Source organism: Drosophila mojavensis, unplaced genomic scaffold, assembly GCF_018153725.1.
Source record: "Drosophila mojavensis isolate 15081-1352.22 unplaced genomic scaffold, ASM1815372v1 contig_19, whole genome shotgun sequence".
Lineage (NCBI taxonomy): Eukaryota > Metazoa > Arthropoda > Insecta > Diptera > Drosophilidae > Drosophila > Drosophila mojavensis.
In genome coordinates this window covers 3,733,057-3,752,666 of record NW_025318726.1, presented here as the reverse complement: position 1 = coordinate 3,752,666, position 19,610 = coordinate 3,733,057, and the positions used below count along the sequence as shown (strand labels likewise).

At 40.2% G+C, this 19,610-nt stretch overlaps 2 protein-coding genes across 5 annotated transcripts in view; both read right to left on the bottom strand.

Moving 5' to 3' along the window:
* The window catches only part of LOC6572146 (protein tincar), a 72,597-nt gene that overhangs the window by 37,629 nt on the left and 15,358 nt on the right, over positions 1 to 19,610 (bottom strand). For all 4 annotated transcript variants that reach the window (XM_044007665.1, XM_044007666.1, XM_044007663.1 and 1 more), the window contains exon 3: positions 4,853 to 4,886. The gene's annotated coding sequence lies outside the window, so the exon portion shown is untranslated. The remainder of the gene's footprint in view (positions 1 to 4,852; positions 4,887 to 19,610) is intronic.
* LOC6572148 (serine/threonine-protein phosphatase 6 catalytic subunit) lies at positions 6,582 to 7,848 on the bottom strand. The gene has a single exon (XM_001998264.4). The coding sequence runs from the start codon at positions 7,729 to 7,731 to the stop codon at positions 6,820 to 6,822; it is 912 nt and encodes a 303-aa protein (XP_001998300.1). The 5' UTR covers positions 7,732 to 7,848; the 3' UTR covers positions 6,582 to 6,819.

Genomic DNA, 19,610 nt, shown 5'->3' with positions numbered 1-19,610 from the left:
TGAATCAAATTTCCTGCTCTTCTTTTTTCCTCTTCTTCTCATTGCTGTGGAAAATTATGTGGCACATATGCCGAGTCGAAAAACTCATGACTCATTCAGTTGATATCAACGTTACGCACTTAACTTTCGCACTCCGGCAAAGATGCTCGTAGTCATGCTTTAGCTTCATCTAATTTTCATAAGGCCAAGTGGAATTTCAACTCACGAACATGTACTTCAGCCGTCGCCTTAAATGGGCGGCCCCGCCAAAGGCGGAGCGAGATCTTTGAAAATGCCACAAAACCGACCGTCAATGGAATTTATTCGTGTATATATCATAAGCAGCGTAATTTGATTGAGCAATCTGCATATTGCGTTGGGAGCCATTGGAGGTCATTATGCTTATAGCTTGTAGCTAGGCAATGCTCAAATTCCGTCTTATTAGAGCTTTAACATTAATATTTCTTTTATTTCGGTGCGCTTTTACAATTTTTTAATGTACATTTTCCTCTTAATTATAATCAGGCTTTTCAAAGAAAACTTAACATTTTGTTTTTCTTTTAAAGCCTACTATAAATATAAAAGGAGGCGATGGGAATGAGGATTTCGCCCACAAATTTTCGACAGCTAATCACAATTAAATGTTTTCAATCTTTCTACCATTTATATGCCCTCTTAGTAAGCCATAACCTAATTTGTTGCAGGTTTCAGATCTTCAAGTATATATGAATTACACATGTTAAGTGCAATAAATAATTGACTGAAATCACACAACTATCGTATATATATTATATTTTATTTTGTATACAACAAAATAAAAGGTCTGCATTAAAACAGACCCAAGTCTATGATAAGTACAAAATAAATAGTAGTTGTGGCTTATAATTTGTAGCTACATTTTTAGGGTCTGACGAAAAAGGAACCCCTTTTATTAAAAACATTATATATTATGTAATATTAATATTTGACTTAATGTGACTTCATTTAGTGTTTTTTCAGTCTTCAGCTACTATAATCATAATTAAACACAAATACTTTCTCTTTATTGTTAACAAAATAAACAACTTTTTATTCATTAGTTAGCAATCATGTTAATAGTTCCTATTTACATTTTACATTTGCATGCATGCAATAATAGTTTGTATTGTTTGTATTTAACAGAATTTTATTTAATGCATAATTTCCATAATTTCTACCATCAACATTCGAGTTGTGGGTCGAGTTTATTGAGAAATATATATGTATGTTCCATATTTAATAAATCTTGCAAAAGAATTTCATTTTTGTACTCAGCTAGTCGAACTGTATACACCCTTTCCATAGTTTCTACAACCAGCATTCGCATTGTGAGTTAACTTTAATTGTGATATATATTTCACATTTAATAAAGCCTGTGAGTGTATCTCAGATTTTGTATTTCAACAGTCTAACTTCACTTTCGCTCTATTACAATCACTTTATAAAGATTGCAGTTAATATCTTTCCATAATTTCTTTTACCAGTATTCGCACTGTGAGTTAACTTTTTTTGCGAATATATATTTCACATTTAATAAAGCCTGTGAGTGTATCTCATATTTTGTATTGCAGCCAGTCTAACTTTTTTTTGGCTCTACTAAAAGCACTTTATATAGATTGTTGGTTTCGCGTATTTGTTCAAAAAGTTGCACATTGTTTTCCTTGCTGCGGCTGTTGGCTTTGCCTTTTTGTCCCATTTTTAGCGGAAAATGCAGAAACTGTGCTGGAAAAGTGCACACCGATTTTTGGGGTAATAATTTATAGGCCAGTTTCGGGACTCGAGGCTTGCGGCATGCAGGAATAACTTTGCAATGCTCAATTTGTGCAACCATTTTATATTATTAATGGTTAGCATTGTTGTAGCTGGCAACTGGCAACTGGCAACTGGCAACTGGTTGGCTTTCAAAGGATTTGCTTTCAACTCACAGAAATGGAATTTGGGAAAATGCATTTCCATTGTGGTCGGAGGAAGACGAGTCCGAAAGCATTTTCCTTTCCCTATGCAATTGTAGTGCGAAGATTTTGGCTGCCTTTTGCTGTGGTGACACATGCCAAAAATGGTCTATGAAACCGGAAACGACAAACAGCAACAACAACTACAACGACAGCAACAACAATCTACAATAGATAGACGTCAACCATTTTGTGGGCATTTTGTGCACTCAACTGCACCAGCTGCTGTGCTGTCTGTGTTGTCTGTGTCCACTGTGCCATAGCCACGCCTACACACTGTCCCTTGCCGAGGTCTGTTTGCCTTGCTGTACTATGTATTTTATGACTTGTTATTGCCACGCCCCTGCCAAAGCAGACCAGAGCACGCCTGCCCAAGCGTTAGCTAACTTTTTGCATTCAAATTACAAAATCCAACTTTAAATGCCCTACAGCCAAGACAGAGAGTTTCACGCTCTCACGGTATCCCCACAAATCTGTGTTCCATACTGCAATATTCAAGACGAATCAAGAACTAACTTTTAGCTATGCTATATAGGGCATTCAAATTGAATAGTAATCTATGTACAGTCTTTTGATAACAGGGTTTCCGTTCTATAACAGAAAGTTAACAGATAAGTTTGCATATAATGTATAAATTCTGTTAAACTTTTCTAGTATCATACATATATTTCTTTGCCTATATATACGTAATCTGCAAATAAAAATGAAAATAAATTATTTTGTTTATTGAAAAACGAGATATCTTCGCGTCTGCCAACATCGGTGGCAATATATAGAGTTACTTGTGCTACATTTTATGCTTGGCGTTTTCTTCAGTTTTTTATCTTTCTCTTAACACGCACCGCCCCTCCACCCAGAGCCAGAAAATGTGCGAAAGCAAAAGGAAACCCAATAGCACTTTAGCAGGTACTATGCCAAGAAGAAAACTGAAAGGATCTTCAGACCATTGAAGTCCATTCCTGCTGCTGCCGCTGCCGCTGCCGCTGCCGCTGCCACTCCTGCTGCTGTTGCTGTTGCTGTTGCTAAAAGTGTGCGCCAAGTGTTGAGAGATGTTTTGTTGCAGCTATTCACTTGATGGCAGATTTTTACCTGTTTGCCTAGTTTTTAACAACAGGAAAGAAGTTTTGCTTGTGTTCCGTTCGGTTCGCCGCTTTGTTTACGGCCAAATACAAAACAATGCCATTCTTACACATGAGCGCATTTGAAGCAAGTTTTTTGCAGTAGAAGCGGCAGCAGCAGCCGTTGCTGTTGACATCCTGCATTCAACTTGAAATTAGAGCTATTCTCCAGCTGTTGCTAAAGTCATGACTCAGACTCTTTCATTTGCTCTGCTCGGACTAGGACTACAACTGGGACTCGGACTCGGACTCGGATTGCATATTTAATCCGTTGCTGTAGGTCTTATTCGCAATTCCACACGCCTTGCTTCCTGCCTTCCTATCCAAAAGTGAATTATTGCTAGCATCTGGCGGCAACTGCTGCAGCATTTCAATTGGCCAAATCATTCGACTCATTGGCTCGAGCTTCGAGCCGAAAGCTGGCTATGCTCCGCAGCTCTTTGTTTGCCATTGGCATTAGTAATACAAATTGCACAGCGAAAGTTCAACAAACTACATTTTAAATGGGGCACACTAACTAAAAAAAAAGAGATGTACATATATACAAGTATGTATATATATATATTTACAATTAAGAAATTTGAAATCAGCCATGATCGACTGCTTGATACACGCCAAAAAAAATGCTAAGTGCGAGCTCGTAGTTTCGTAGCTTTCAATTAATCCTTATAATTATAACATAGTTTTCAAAATTAAGGATAATAAATTGTGACTACGGTATATATGTAAAGTGACATGAGAAGATTGGTCAATAGCAACAGGATGGCTAACGTTGTTTATGTTCTCAATAGTCTGCTTAATTTCAATTACAATTACTCAATTTATTAGATACACAATCATATGCAAAATAATTGTTACATATATTTCAGTGTTTTATATGACCAAATACATTATGTCATACACATGTCTCTATAATTATTAATTATTGACAAATAAAAGCGGTTATTAACAACAATGGAATACACAATTTTCAATACAGTATAGATAAGACTTTTCTATTTGCCATTCATCTATCAGGCGGAAATCCCAGCCCAGTTTCGAACTACTTGGCTTTCATATAGAAATACGGATAACAGACAGCAAGACGAGCATTGCGAAACAACCAATATATTCTTTTTTCAGTTCGTGAATATGTAACAAACACACACACATACAATTCGACAGGCAGCAAAGGACTTGGATTTAAAAATGGCACAGGTAGCTTTACAGTTGCCTTTTGTAGTGCTTTTAGCTATTTTAAGTTTTTATGTAAATTAAGGCCAAAACGCTTCATAGATGGCTTCCATTGTTTTAGCGTTGATTTGATTTCGCTCTGTGTATCTTCCACATGTGCATACGTAATAAGTGAACTTTGACCCTAATTACAGCATCATGTATCAAATACGAAAAAGTCTGTACCAAATTGAACCAGATGTAGTCATTTTATAAACAGGTCAGATCTGACTTGCTAAAGCAGCAAAAGGCAATAATAACAAATCCGAAATCTGATATTTTAGGGAAAAATAAAAAATAATATAAATCATATACAGGGTTTAATGAATTGAATTTCATGTGCTATTAAATATCATTTATTAATTTTAATCAGTAAAGAATGTCGCTCACTGATGCGACACACAGGAAAATTAATTCAGGAGCGTAATATCAATAATGTCAACTGACAATATCCAAAGTTCTTGTCAGCCCAGATTTTCAGCATGTACGTTAATTGAATTTTAATTAACGAACTGCAAGTTCCGTTTTAATCAATGAAAAACTCTATTAAAAATAATAAAGCTCATAACTTACCACGGCTGATGAATTGGGGCCCTCGTTTGATATGCTGCAAATAGAAAGAGAAGAAACAATTCATGTGAAAAATGATTTATAAATCGAATGCGTAAGCAACATGGAGCCCAATCAATTTGTTGGCTCCCCAATTAAAATGCCGGGCAGCAGTGGTTATCAACAACAAAATGACCACACAATGCCCTGCATCCATTTTGTTTATTGACTTTATCGAGTGTCAAAAATGGCATCATAATCAGAGCAGTAAATAGAGAAAAGGCAAAACGAGAAAACAACATTGGGGAAACACACACAAATAATGACTGCTGTGCTAATGCCTGGCGCAGAGGACACTTCCGGCTCCCATTAGCCGAGGCACTGCTCACAATTTATGGGCTCGGCGCTGAATCAAAAACTTTATGAAATCGACATCAAAATGCGGCGAGTAGTCCAATCTTTGCCCCCGCACACGCCCACACTTTGCTACTTATGTACATATTATTGAGGCGCCTGTCAAATGAAGCGCCACAAAAAAGCAGTGAGCGAGCTTCAATAAGCAATGAACGACTAAGAGATTGCCTGTACACTCTAGATGCCCTTTTATACAAATGACTGTTATACAAATGACTGAAGATATACTGGTATACCACATTTCGCGAGTCTATGAAATATCACAATATCACAATATGCATATCATGCCCTGTCACACTAGTTGCAGGGTATTAAGGTACACTGGGGATTCGCTTGGCCGGGTGGTTGGTTGCCTGGTTGGCGGTCTGGGTTTTCTGCCGGCTGTGCAACTGGGGCCAGCCTGGGCTGCCTGTTTCATCAACTTAAACTGCTGACAGCTGATAAATGCTGTTCAATTTGTTTCACCAATTTTTCGCCCTCCATTTAAAACTGTATAAAATGGCGGTTGACAGTTGACATGTCCTCCCCCACAGCCACCTCAAAGAGAAACAGTCTCTTGCCACGGCTAAAAAAGGGCAAAAAAGTATCATCAAAGTGGCTAAACGAGCTTATTCTGAAGCATCTCCTCTAAGGTCCAATCAATTGCAGTTTAAACTTTCAATTTTTCGGTGAGCTCAATCAATTTTTGTTCATGAAATTACGAAATGAGTTGAGGTCATTACGATGACATCTAGCAATTGTGATATATCGATAAGAAATTTTAAAATAGAGATATGAAATATGTATATTGATTTACACAAAATATTAATATGGATATATTTATATAGATTTTGAAAACTGTGCAAATAATATAACGCAATGAGTGTAATATATAACATAATGGAAGCTTCTCATATACATACATACATCTATACACACACGCACACACACCAATGTAGCTTTCCTGCGAAATCCTATTATGGGAAACTCGATACATGGCATTATTTCGGCAATAGAGGTACGACCCTAATGAAATAGCATAGGCATGCATATAATATACATGCTTCATTATAGGGGGATAAATTACCTAATAATAAACAAATATTAAACATTTACTGCGAAAGATACACAAAAATATGCAGTCCATATTTCAAATATTTAGGTTTCGATGCTCAGGTCGATAGACAGACAGGCGAGCTAATCCATAATATGTATAAGTATATGTATAGAGTTATAGAGTCAGTTCATAGTAAATTATGCATAAATCCGTTAAGAGTTTGTACAATATAAAATAGAGGCTTACAAACTCTTTGAGTTTTCCTTAAATTCATTAAAAATTTGTATTGAAAAGCTAAACTGCTGAAAGCTGAGGCTTTGTTTATTTCCTGTTTATTTCTATTTTCATTTATTTCTTTTGGTTATTGGGTAGGAAAAGGATGAAGGAAACATTTCAAGTTGACGAAATGCTGCAAGCTCGATAAATATTTTGCTTTAATTTCATTTATTTGTAAACTGTTCTGTGTGGGTGTACGAATGTGTGTGTGAGTGTGTGTGGGTTGGGTCTCTATCATACGGTGCTTCGTTTTATAGGCTGGCAGTTACAGAAAGTAGGGCGTGGCATTGCGTTTGGGTATAACACGTTCAGCGTCCGGCACAGCCTTGAAGATGTGGACAAAGCACTCTGTGGCCGTCTTAAACCTGAGTATGGCAGCCACGTTGCCGCAGCGATAGCAATAGTTGGGAGCTGACCAAACTGTAACCAGCTTCCCGTCGAACATGTACTTGACGCCATCGTCGACCAGCTGATGGGCGCGGCAAATGAGGCTGAGATTGTTGATGGTCATGAAGTCGTTGGTGACCTTGCGCCCGAACAGCCAGCCGGCGCCGCGCGGGCTCTGGTCCCAGCAGTCAATGTCCTCCGGATCGGACCACACCAGGTCGCAGAAGGCGCCTTTGTAAGGTATTTCGCCGATACGCTCGATTGTGCGCATCTGGTCCAGGGTGACAATCTCCGGACTGAGTCCGCCGTGCACGCAGAGCACCTGCTCATCGATGATCGCTGCAATCGTCAGCAAGTCGAAGACGTTGCAGCAATACTTCCAGCCATTCGCATTGCCGTACTTGCTGAAGCACTCGTCGAAAAAGCCGTACACCTTGGTGATCTGCCGCGTCTCGTGGTTGCCGCGCAGCAGAGTTATCTGGCTGGGGTAGCGCGCCTTCAGCGTCAGCAGCCTGGTGAACGTCTCCAGGCTGTAGTAGCCCCGATCCACAAAGTCGCCCATGAATATGTAGTTCGTGTCGGGCACCTCGCCGCCGGTGCTGAACAGCTTCTGCAAGTCGTAGAACTGGCCGTGGATGTCCCCACAGACAGTCACTGGGCTGCTGACCGGCTGCACGTTGGCCTCCTCGAGCAGAATGTCGCATATTATCTCACACAGCTTGCGCAGCTCATTCTCTGGCAAATATTGACACTTCTTCACCATCTCAATCCATTTGTCAACATCACCCATTATAAGCGTCTTTTCAAGCAAATTGCAATCCGGCTTCAGAACTACTACAAAAAACAACTGAATAGAAATTGTTTTCGTCTCTCCGACAGATCTACTATATACTACATTGACAAAAAAAAACTTACAAAGGGAGTGACAAAAGTATCTGAACGTAGGGTGAATGAATTGAACTAAATAATTGACACATATAAAATCTTTACACTGAGCTCTCAATAAATGAAAATTCTTTTTGCTGACACGCAAGTTGTTAATGAATATCATCTATCTAGATGATTTGTACCACCCCTAAGTAGTTAGTCACAAATAAACCTTTGCTACGAAAGCACACAAGCGCGGCATTTTTTCTATATTTCAATTAGATAACTTCCAGCAACTCGGATAGAGAGGAGTCTCCATCCAACACAAGTCACTTGTCAAATATATTTTAAAAATCAATTAAAAATGTTTAAATTTAAGTTGCAATATTTAAAACAAGTGCCAAAAACCGAAAATTCATTTTTATTTTAATTCATACCCACATATTGAATCTTTGCAGAAATAGGTGTACATATATAAAAATGAATATGCATGAATATAAAAATTAGAAAATTAAGCTTTTTGGTTGGCCGTATACATAAATTGAACAAAAAGCCCAGCTTATATAATTTTCAATATAGAAAAATCAATGTATATTTGCGAGCCCAGATTTAGATAAATAATAATATGCATATTAGCTTCGTACATTTTATTTACTTTCACTTTAAATTCTTAAATTATAAGCAAGCTTGACTCGCATTAGAGTTGTTAGTTATATAATAAATGTACTATATAATATATGTACTTATACATGTTTTAAGTTATGGAAGCGTAATCTTGACGCTTAACAAGTCGACATCTTAAGGCTTGTCAAAGCAAAAACACGAGCGTGTGGTTGCCATAACAACCACAGAGACAACAACAACAACAACAACAACCACAACAGCAGCAAGAGGAACAAAAAAATAATAATATTGTAATAATCACCCTGCTGGCATCAACATCATTATGCGGGATTGCATCAAGTGTAGCATATGCCATGGCTCGAGGCCAACGACTTGAACAACAACAGCAACAACAACAAGAGCTACAACAATCATCCTGCGCAGCCTTTTGAGCTGTTGCTTAAAGTCAACAAAACGTAAATCCGGAATCCTGCCAGGGCCACAAAGGAGCAAAAGAAATTTGCAGGCTGAATGCACAAGTTGCTGCCCAAAACAACTAAACACGGAGCCAAAAAAAAAAAAAATAGAAACACACACACACACACAGAACTCTTGCTGAGCCTGTGGCCAAGAATTTGTTTAAGTTTTTGCTCGGAATCTAATTAATTTCAAGCATGAATACATAAACTTTTCGAGCTGAGCTTCAAAGTCTATTAATTTTCGGGAACGGAGGCTTGTTGTGGGCGTGTAGATTGCGCTGCCAGGAATCTATTAGCCTGTAAACTTCTTCCGCTCCAGACACGCACACATTGATTAATTTTAAGACAATAATCATAAAGGCGTTGCCCACCTGACCACAATTTGCCAAAAACTTTGCTCTCCCACTCTCTCTCTCTCTCTCTCTCTCTCTCTCTCTCTCTTTCTCTTGCGCGCTCTTTCGGTTGACTGGTGCGTTGTATTCAAAATGGCGCACGTGCCTGGGTATATGTTTGTGCTGCGTAGCATACTTTCCAGCGTCTTCATTTCAGCTAACCAAGGCACGTTGGCTCGGCCCGTGGCTCGCAACGGCTGTTGGACGCCTGTGCAAGTTTGGTTAGTTAATTCGCTGGCTTCCACTCATTGCAACTCTGGGCAGGCCACAGGCATGAAAACCTAATCAAAGTTCCTATTGCTGATCAGTAGAGCGTGCGAGTTGGCCTATTCCCGCCAAATCTGGCTTTTATTTGCCTGGTTGAACTGTTTATTTTTTATGAGCCCCTGAACCCATTGAAAATAGGGAAGCGAATAATTATTGAAATATCAGAAATTCAGATTTTATACTCTGGCTTTTAATATGAAATTTAGTAAGAAAATAAAAATGTAATACAATCTAGTTTGTTTTACAAAAAGAAATATAATTTATTTACAACTCTCGAAAGTATCCGCATTTGTATTATTAACATTAATTATTAGGCTTTTCAATACATTTTAGCCTAGCTACTCTAGCAGCACTTTTCCCGCTAAAACTAGCCTTTCTGCAGGTAGCACTACTACCTTGTCTTAAAGTTTTTGTACTTTGCTCTTGACGCAAAGTTTTCTTCGTTCGCGCTGCTTTTCCTGGCCGAGACTTGGCACGCAACCAAACGTAGCCAAGTCGGGCGCGTCGTTAACTCGTTCGGGCGCCAGTGGCGGGGTCATGAAGACTTCACCTGGTAAATAAACTTGCACAAACTGTTTGCGTGTTTGGCTGTTATTTATAATATGCTCGCCCTCGAGCCCTGCATGCCCCCTACGGCCCTCTAACAGGAACGGAAAGCCTTCAACTTGACCATTGATGCCACTTGCAAGGCACTGGCCACGGGCCCGGCAAAAATTTAACATTTCAAGTTGCTGCAACTCGACTTTTTGGCTTGCTCGCTGCTGCATTTAAGTTTTAATTGGATTTCAGTTCATTTTGTTTTTAGCGTTTCATTTTGGTGCTGTTGCCGCTGTTGTTGCTGCTGCTGCTCCTGCTGCTCCTGCTGCTGCTGCTAATAAAAGCAAATAGACTCAACCAATTTTTCTGCTTGCTGACTGCCATTCATTTACATGTTTCCCATTTCGCATTAGCATTTAAGAGTGCTTCGTAAAACATTCATTTAAATATGAAATTCTATCTATGCTAAAATAACTTTTCAATTATTAAATTAATTTTTTATTAAATCATTTTTTATTATTAGTTATTCTATTATTAATTATTCATTTCATATTTCACAAAGACTTGCTAATTAATGAACTATAAGTATTTCATTATAAAGTGTCAATTTACAATAAAATATGTCTTTGTCATGACAATAAATGGGAAAATAATGCTAAAATATTTTAAGCTAGATAGATTAATTTACTGGTTCACTAATCTTTTAAAGTTTATATATCACCATTAAAAGGAATTTGCTCATGACCTTCTGAAATACATCTTTGCATGACCATTTTATTTACATCCATATTTTATTACAATCAACCTTATTTTTGAAGCAGTGCATACTCAATAAAGCAGTCTAAGGGGAACTTGGAAAATGTTTAATACTTGCTGAAACATGTCAAAATGCCCTGCTGTTACCACAGAAATATTTATATTTTACTCCAAAAATAAAATTTCTCTTTAATAAAAGGATAAAATGAATGCTTTCAGCAGAAGTATTTATAAAGATGGCGCTCCTGTCTCCAACTCCAGACTCCAGACTCTTGTGCATAATTTTTGAATTAGGGTCATTGCATTTGAGGATTAAAAAAGGCGAGAAATGTTTTACAAGAGCGTTAGGCAAGGCCCTCAAAATAAATTCCTCAGCGATAGAGCATGAAAATTTCTTCCCAGGCGAATTCCAGACACCACAAGAACTCTAACCCAACCACACGCACACGCACATACACACACAAGAGCGCGCGCGCGCACGCACACATACACAAGTGCCCTCGACACAAGCAGTTCCTTCATTTCCGCAGCGCATTCCTGGCAAGCATCAATGTAAACACATTCAAAGCTATCAACAATTTATCACGGCAACTGAACGAAATCTCATTTGCAAAAGAGGAAAAAGTTTTGTATGCGCGGCGACGAGGCGGGTCGCAGTGATTGTCAAACTGTTCGGCGACCGCAGTTGCTGATGCAGCCACAAACAAAGCAACACAAGCGAGAGTGCGAGAGAGAGAGAGAGCGAGAGAGAGAGAGCGAGAGAGAGAATAAAAGAAAAAAAAATAGACGGAAACAACGACAAACGCAATTTATGTTTTGTGCCAAACGCAACAAAGGGAAATGCGAGAAAAAGAAAATTGCGAAAAGGGTTTTGGGTAGCTAAAGCAAACTTTTAGTGGCGGGGGAAATGGAAATAAATAAGGAAATCATGTTTAACTTTTGTCGGCTAGACAATGGCAGGGCCAAAATGCTTTCCATTTCAGAGCAATCCATATATCAAAATACGCATCTGTGCGACTCGCATAATTCTTGGCCCGATTTGATTGCCCCAACGACTAGCGGACCTACTGCCTCTTGGTAGGGCTGGCCAAAATACCAGTCCCAGCTGAGGTGCCTTGCCCTTTGCTTCGTGTTCCAGCATGAACAAAAATAGATAACCAGAAAACAAAACAAAGCAAAAGTCAAGTGAAGAAGGCGAAAAACAAAGCGTATATTGGCCAAGCGAGCAGGGAAGGTGGTGGCAGGAGAGAGGACGACTGTTGGCTGAGGTGCAGCAGTCACAAGAGAAGAAGGCGCCACAGACACAGCCCGGAACACACCTGGCTTCGTTTTTGTTTTGTCGGAACAAAGTTGTTGCAAAAAATATTAGCATAAACAAGTAAGAAAGCTCTAGTTGAGACTGCTCGACTACGAGATCCCCTGAACCCTTCGAGCAACTGATATTTCAATAATTATTCGCACATGCACACATACACGCACACACACAGGCATACGCACGCACGCATAGACACGCAATAACTTTTCTTGTGGATGTACATTTTTCATGAAACTTTCAGATTAATTATAACATGGATATGCATGTATTTGCCAAAGCACAAGTCTCTAGTATTTCAAATAAGTCTTTTACAAATATTGTATAAAATGCATATAAGTATACATTTGAAATTTGGAGACTCTAGCTTCAAAGATGTAGGAGATATAATTTTAAAACTGATTTTCGATACGGTTTTTTATCGATAAAAAAATGACAGGATGACTTATCGCTTTTTGGTGATAAACTCGATATCTGCGCTGTATATACGGACATTTATAAGCTCTTATATCTTCTGAAATCGACGTGTTCATACATACGGACAGACGAACGGACAGACAGACAGACAGGGCCAAATCGGCCAAATACTTTGTGGGGTCTGCCACGTCTCCTTCTGCCTGTTACATACATTTCAACAAAACCATTATACCCTTATTTCTCATTTTCAATGGGTTCAGAGTATAAAAAGTACACGGTACGAAGACTTTCCTGCGTGACTGTGGAGTGCATTGCGATATATGCACGTTTGTGTGCGATGTGATGTAAAGCTGTAGCTGAGCATAATGGAGTGAGTGTAGTTTAATATTGCACACTGTTGTCCGTGTCTGTGGCTGCATTTGCAACCAGACAATACGGTATCCGGCTCTGCATACGGTTACACGCACACAGATATCGAGAATCAAGGAAGTGCAATAATTTATTGAGTTGCCAACATGAAACTATTTGATTCATTATTTAATATTCGATTATTGTTCGTAATTCTATGATATGTATAAAGTTTTAATTTAAGAATAGTTTTCATTGAATTTTATATATATAAACACATATACATAAATACATATAATTTTGAAAATTTGTACAGTTTTTTTATACCCTGAATCTATTCAGAATAAGAGATCGGGGTAAATTAACTTCGGAAAGATGTTCTTCAGTCCGTATATATGAAAGTATCGATCTCAGTACCTACAATGCCTACAGGCTTCTAATTTTTTATAGGTCCCTGTATAAAATCAATAACTATTTCCGTTTTATTGCTATTGATGAAAACCTTAATAAAATGAAATATTATATGAATATTATATGTTCGAAGGGTTCGAGGGAATCAGGGCATCTCGAATTTCAAAAGTCCCGGCTAAAGCAGTTAATTTGTAAATCTATTATAGATTTTCAGATCATATATGGTTTATCATATATTTGCAACGTATAAACTTTACTCAAGCTCAAACTTTTCATTCGTTTGCACGCAAATTTTCCGGCACATACACACACACAGACACAGTCTTCAGCTCATTGCCGGCAGGCAGCTCAAAAAGGATTTGTCCTGAACAGTTGCCACGAGTTGGCCAGGACGAGCATTTTCTTTTTGCTTTGCACTTTTGGCTCATTGCAGCCAAATGATAAATTTGCACTCATCCTTTGTTGTCTGCAAGCGCCGGGCATTAAATGTGCTCTATACACACACGTTCCGTCTCCCTCAGTCTCTGTCGCTCTCTCTCTTTCTGCCTCACTGTCTGCACAGATTGACTGTCCGGGGCAACAGGATACAGCAGTATGTAAATAGCCAGAGGAAGGGCTTGCCATATGCGAAAGGCGAGCCAGACGAAGTTGACGCGCGGATTTCGTTTCTCCAAGTTAACGAGCTGGCGGGCCAAAGGCGAATTCCGCAGTCAGTTTATAATTTATGGACGCTTAAACTTTACTCCTAGGTGCGAGCCGTAGACAAAAGGCGCCGCCTTCTCCAAGAAATTTGTCCAAAATTCTTCTGCAGGGATTTTAGATGTAGCAAGCCGGAATTAATGGACGTGCAAGGCTTTGTCAGCCAAAAACAAATAAAATGCCGAGTTCTGTTAGATGTTTTATTTTCTTTTTTTTTTTCACATTTTTGGCAGCACCTGACCAAAAACTGCTTCGTTCCAGCACGTGCCACATGACGTGTCATTAGGGGCAACCCTTTCGTGCCGATTCTATTAGTTGGCAATTTTCACGCCTCATTCGAGACGTGCAGCAAATGAAGCTTTCAACCGGCGCCCAGAATCAAGGTGACCCAGAGAACCCAAACATGCACACCTTTTCCAGCTTGCCACCCCCAACACCGAGACCGAGATCGAGACCGACCCGAGACCGACCCCAAGCCCGAGCCCGAGCCCGAGAGGTCGTGTGGTCGTAACACATGTGGGAGTCCGACAACGCATTCGAAGCATTCAATAAATTAAAGGTACAAATGTAATTTCGTTGCCAGGCGGAGGCACGAGGGAGACTCGCAATAGCTAAATAAATACGTTCCATCCAGCAGAACTTCAATTTCCAGCTCTCGCCTTTAACGACTGCTTGTAAATAGATTAGGGTGCTGCCATGCCAACGCCCCTGCCTGACTCTGTAATGCGTGCCACTGCCCTTTTGCTGACCCCCTTTTCGCTGCCTTTTCGTCCACTGCCACTTCCAGCAACTGGCCATATTTTAGCCATTTTATGACACGCATTGCTCAGACGGTTCAAAGGGACTGCCAATGCTAGACGGAACTGCAGGAGTAAGTCTTACCAAATGCTCAACACTTTCAATCTAACACTAATTAGGTCAATGAATCTTTTGATAATAATTATGAAATAAAGTCAGGTATGTATGATCTAAATATAAATATAAATGTAAATATAAATAAATAAAATAAAACAATAATTTAAAAAAATAATAATAAGAATAATAATTTAATTTATGTTCTTTTATATTTATTAGCTCTGTTACTTTTGTACACTTTTGTAACCACCCTCGCATAGCATACTTCATTTGCCATGCATTTTAGAGGTAATCAGCAGTAACTCCTGAGGCATTGCAAATTGCAATGAGCAAGGGAAACCTCAGCGCCATCTGCTGTTTGTTGCTTCAACGCCTCTGCATTGGAGAGCAGAAGGGAGGCTGCAAATCCACTTGGACTGCTCAGGCTCCGTTGTGTTGCACAAAGCGAGCATTAAGAGGCTGTAGAAGTGACTGAGGATGAGTGAAAGGTGTCGAGGCGAGCCAGAGTCTCGTCAGGTGAGTGCAGGCAATAACAACCCCAACAAGCGGCCATTGATGATTCAAGCGGCAGCTGCACAATGTCAAACTGGACGCTGCCCCAGCCCTCAGCCCCCAGCCCTGGCCAAGCCATACGAGGCACTCTTCTAAATGCAGGAATTTAGGTTTAGTTATGTTTGACGAGCTGGGGTTGAAACTGGTGGGATGGCTTGCTCGGGGGGGCAGTCAGGCAGAGTTTCTGTTGGGGTCACATTGAAATTAATGGCTCGGAAAGTGTTGAGATTAATCAGGGCCGCATAAAAACTGTCGCCTGGCTCGTTCAAGGAAGTGCTCGGTGCCCAAAGTCCTGAGCAGAGTGTCCTCTGCGCCAGTCGCTGCTGCGGCAGCTGCTCATTAAGATCTGGCACAGTCAGGCGCAGATAGTTGGCCAACGCAATCTGGGCCATTTAATCAGCCAAACTTAAAGCCTAAGCAAATGAGCCATGTCGAGCATGCCAGACGAAATGGGAACGCGCCCGCTGATGATGCACTGGCCATGGGGGAACGGGGAGGAAGATGCATTCACTCTCTCACAAAAGCCGTTAAATGGGTTGGTCAGCAGGCAGAGTGTTCAGTAGAGGGAAGAGCGGAGCGGGGGACAGAGAGAAAGCGGGACTTAATAACACCTGGTAAATGAGACCTTAATCTAAAGTCGAAATGCGAAACACGACCAACAGAAATTGTGAATAAGCCACTAAAGTAAATATATAAATACTCTGCCCAAAATAGAAATAATATTACTTATATATAAGAGAATTCTGCATTAGGCATTAAATAATCAAATCCAAAATATAAATCAAGTTAAAGCTTAAATCTCATTTAAAGAAATTGAATTGAGTACAGAGCAATAAAGAAGTAATAAGGATAATTAGGTCTTCGATATATTTTCACTCAATCACTAATAGTTAATCACTCACAGAATGAGTTCCAAGAATAAATTAGAAAACTATTCCGTTTGTTTGCTCTAGTTTATTTAATGAGCTTTATCAGTACATCACACAAGTTGTCCAAATAAAATTAAGCAAACAAGTGAATAAATAAATCAATAAATCATTAACCGAGCCCCAAAATACATTTGGAAACTATAATTGTGTTCTAAAACTCTGATATATAGATGGAAAGTCGGCTCTAAGCTCAGTTCGCAGAGTCAATGATTCAAAAGTTTTCCATTCATTTCGATAAGTACCTTATGATTTATGATTATGAAAATATTTCTGTGTGTAGCACTGCAGGTTGCACAGCCAAATGAAATGCCCTACGGGAGTGTATAAAACAGAAGTAAAGAGAGAGAGAGAGGGAGTGAGAGAGAGTAACTTAGTAACGGACTACGGCATAGAAACATAAATTTCACTGAAATCTAAGGCAAGTCAGACGACAACACAGAAAAAAAAAATATATTCTATGTTGTTTAGGGGGGGGAGGGAGCTACAAAGCGCAGACAAAGAACTGAAAAATGTTTTAGGCAACTTCAACGACCACCTGGCACTGTGAATTAAAGGGGGTGTGGCAGTGGCACGGGGAGTAGACAACATCAGAAACTGCTTTCATGATGTCCGGAGACTATTTAGTTGACTGACTGACACACATAGATAGGAGCACAGACAGCTGTCGAGTGTGTGTGTGTTAGATACGACAATAGTTGCCCATGCAACATAGATAGCTTTGGAGCTACTGATAAGCCGTAATGGCCCAAGCCACAATGGGGCCAAATGATTGTCACAACTTGGCTGTGAGCCACGCATGTGGTCCTAGAATGTGACTTTTTGACAAGTTCATTGCGTTACGGTCCCAAATTACAAATTGTAATTGACTTGCGAACAGTCTGCGGACACTTTGAGAGCCGTGTTGCCCTTTGCTCCCTGCCATTTGAGTCATTTTTCAATTTTTGGCTCGCACTCACTGCTTGTGGCTCGTTCGTCACTTGAGCCAAGTGGCAAATGATAAATATCTAACAGCCACCCGAACGCCTGGTAGACCATTAAGCAAGCCACAGGCACTGAGCTGAACCACAATAACCACAGCACTAACACCAGCCACTACTTCTGGTACGCCTCCTGCTGCTCCCGCTCCTACTTCCCCTCCTGCAACTGCTGTCTTTTCTCATTTGCACTTGAACCTCTGAAGCTCTGAAGCTCTGGCTTCTGCTCATGTCATTTACATCCTTCGATTCCACTCTGGCTCTCTTCCTGTTGTGTGTTTTATGACCCAGCAGGCAGACACTTGATGTGATATTTCCTCTATCGATAGGCAGACGCAACCTCTGCGCATTTATCACATCGATTTAAAGTGGCATTACCTTTTGCCGAATCCATTCCCACTCCGCTTCCACGTTCTATCTCTGTCTCCATCGGACGCTCTGGGCTAGCCCATAACTAAACACGTACTTTTCAGCGTCTGTCAAATGTAATGGAAGCGCAGGCGGCACAGAGAGTTGAGCAAGAAAATGTTCTGCTGCACACTCTCAAGTATTCCATTTATTGGCAAAATGACGTACCGGTACCTACCCCTCGTCTCCGTCCGCCACACTCTTCTATTGACAACTGAGTATGCCTTCTCGAGCTGTTGGCAGTTTCCCAGCGAAAGGGAGTTATCAAATTGTCATCAGCTTTGCAATTTATCAAAAGAATTCCAATTCGATTGCTCAGAATATTCTGAATTCTCGTTTCCCATTTTACTTTAATTTATTGATGAGCCTACAACAATACAACATCCATTTGTTATTCAACTTAAAATGTTATAGAGAATTCTTCGCTCCTTCTTAAAGTACAAAATATTTTTAATGGTCTACTTTTCTATACAACTTTCTATTACATGTTTGTCAATTTCTCAAATTAATTTTAGATAGCTCCTAATCAAACTGTGCCAGAGAGTATTTCGTTATCGACTTGGCTAAATATTTGTCTAGAATGCTTGTACGTTATTCTTATCGATTTTTTGGTTGCGTTTGATTTTGGTTTTCGTTTCGTTTCATTTGCTTTACTTCGATTTTCCCTCTATCTTGCCTTTGCACTCGCTCTCACTTGCGTTCTCTCTCTCTCTTTCATTTTCTTTCTCTTTCTCTCCCTCTCTCTGACTTGTATATATGCATAGTCAAAAAGTTTTTATCTGGCTCTGGTTGGCAGCGCGGGGCTGTCAAACAATGCGACGGCATTGGAATAACACTGCCAAGTGCAGAGAGCGCAGCGTGAAGGTGGCGCGGCAGTACCAAAAAGGCAGAGTGGGACCACTGGAGCCACCTCTAACTGCAAAGCATTTGCAGCACTGGCAGCAGCAGCAGCGACATGGTTGGCAGTTCAAGTTGAAGTGGCCGTGTACACACAATTGTAATTTTTCGTAAATCTGCAGAGATGAAAATGCAGCATACCCAAGCTGAGCCCACAGAGCCTCTGCCCAAAACCCCGAACCCTGTCCTCGCTGACGCCGCTACCACGCCCCACAAGCGTGGCAGATGGCCCTCGAGGCACTGCTGTTGTAAAGTTTAGTTTTTGGAGTTGATTCATTTTAATGAAGGAAATTCTGTTTGCCAAAGTGTTCCGCCAGAGACTTCAGCCCAGAGAGCAATAGAGAAAAGACGGAGAGGGAGAGAAGGAGAGGGCGAGAGAGAGAGGAGACTGTACAATAATCAAGTCATATCCTAATCGATTCCATCCCTAATTGCACACCGCCCGCCCGCTGTCATAAGAATGTGAAAATTAATTGCATTTACACCTCGAAGCTGTTGTCGCCAAAGAGCAGATAGCAAACAAAACCCCAGCCCGAAGGCAAGCAGAAAGAGAATGCAATTAACACACATGAGAAGCCAGCGGAGAACTGGAGAATTGTGCAGAGGACACTCAGTCCCAGTCACAGTCACAGTTTGTATTTCAGTTTGAGTTTAATTGCTACCTGCACGGTAGCAGGTAACAAAATTAGTTATGACAATTATTTTGACATGAAGATGGCATAAGACACGGCCAAGGGCCAACAGAGAGACGGCGCATCATCTCGAGATGCATTCAGATAAAGATCTAAAGAGCTGCACACAAAAACTATTAAACAGGGTCTGCATTGAAATGCTTTAGATTAACATTCACAGAGACGCTGACAAGGCTATTATAGCAAAAAAGATCAGACGACTGCCTGACAGGTAGACAGACGAGCGAGGCAGGCAGACAGCAGGTGTGCACAGCAAATCAGTTAAGGCCAACGG

Excerpts from the sequence above, each read along its gene's own strand:
- LOC6572148 (XM_001998264.4), bottom strand. The coding sequence starts at position 7,731 with ATGGGTGATGTTGACAAATGGATTGAGATGGTGAAGAAGTGTCAATAT.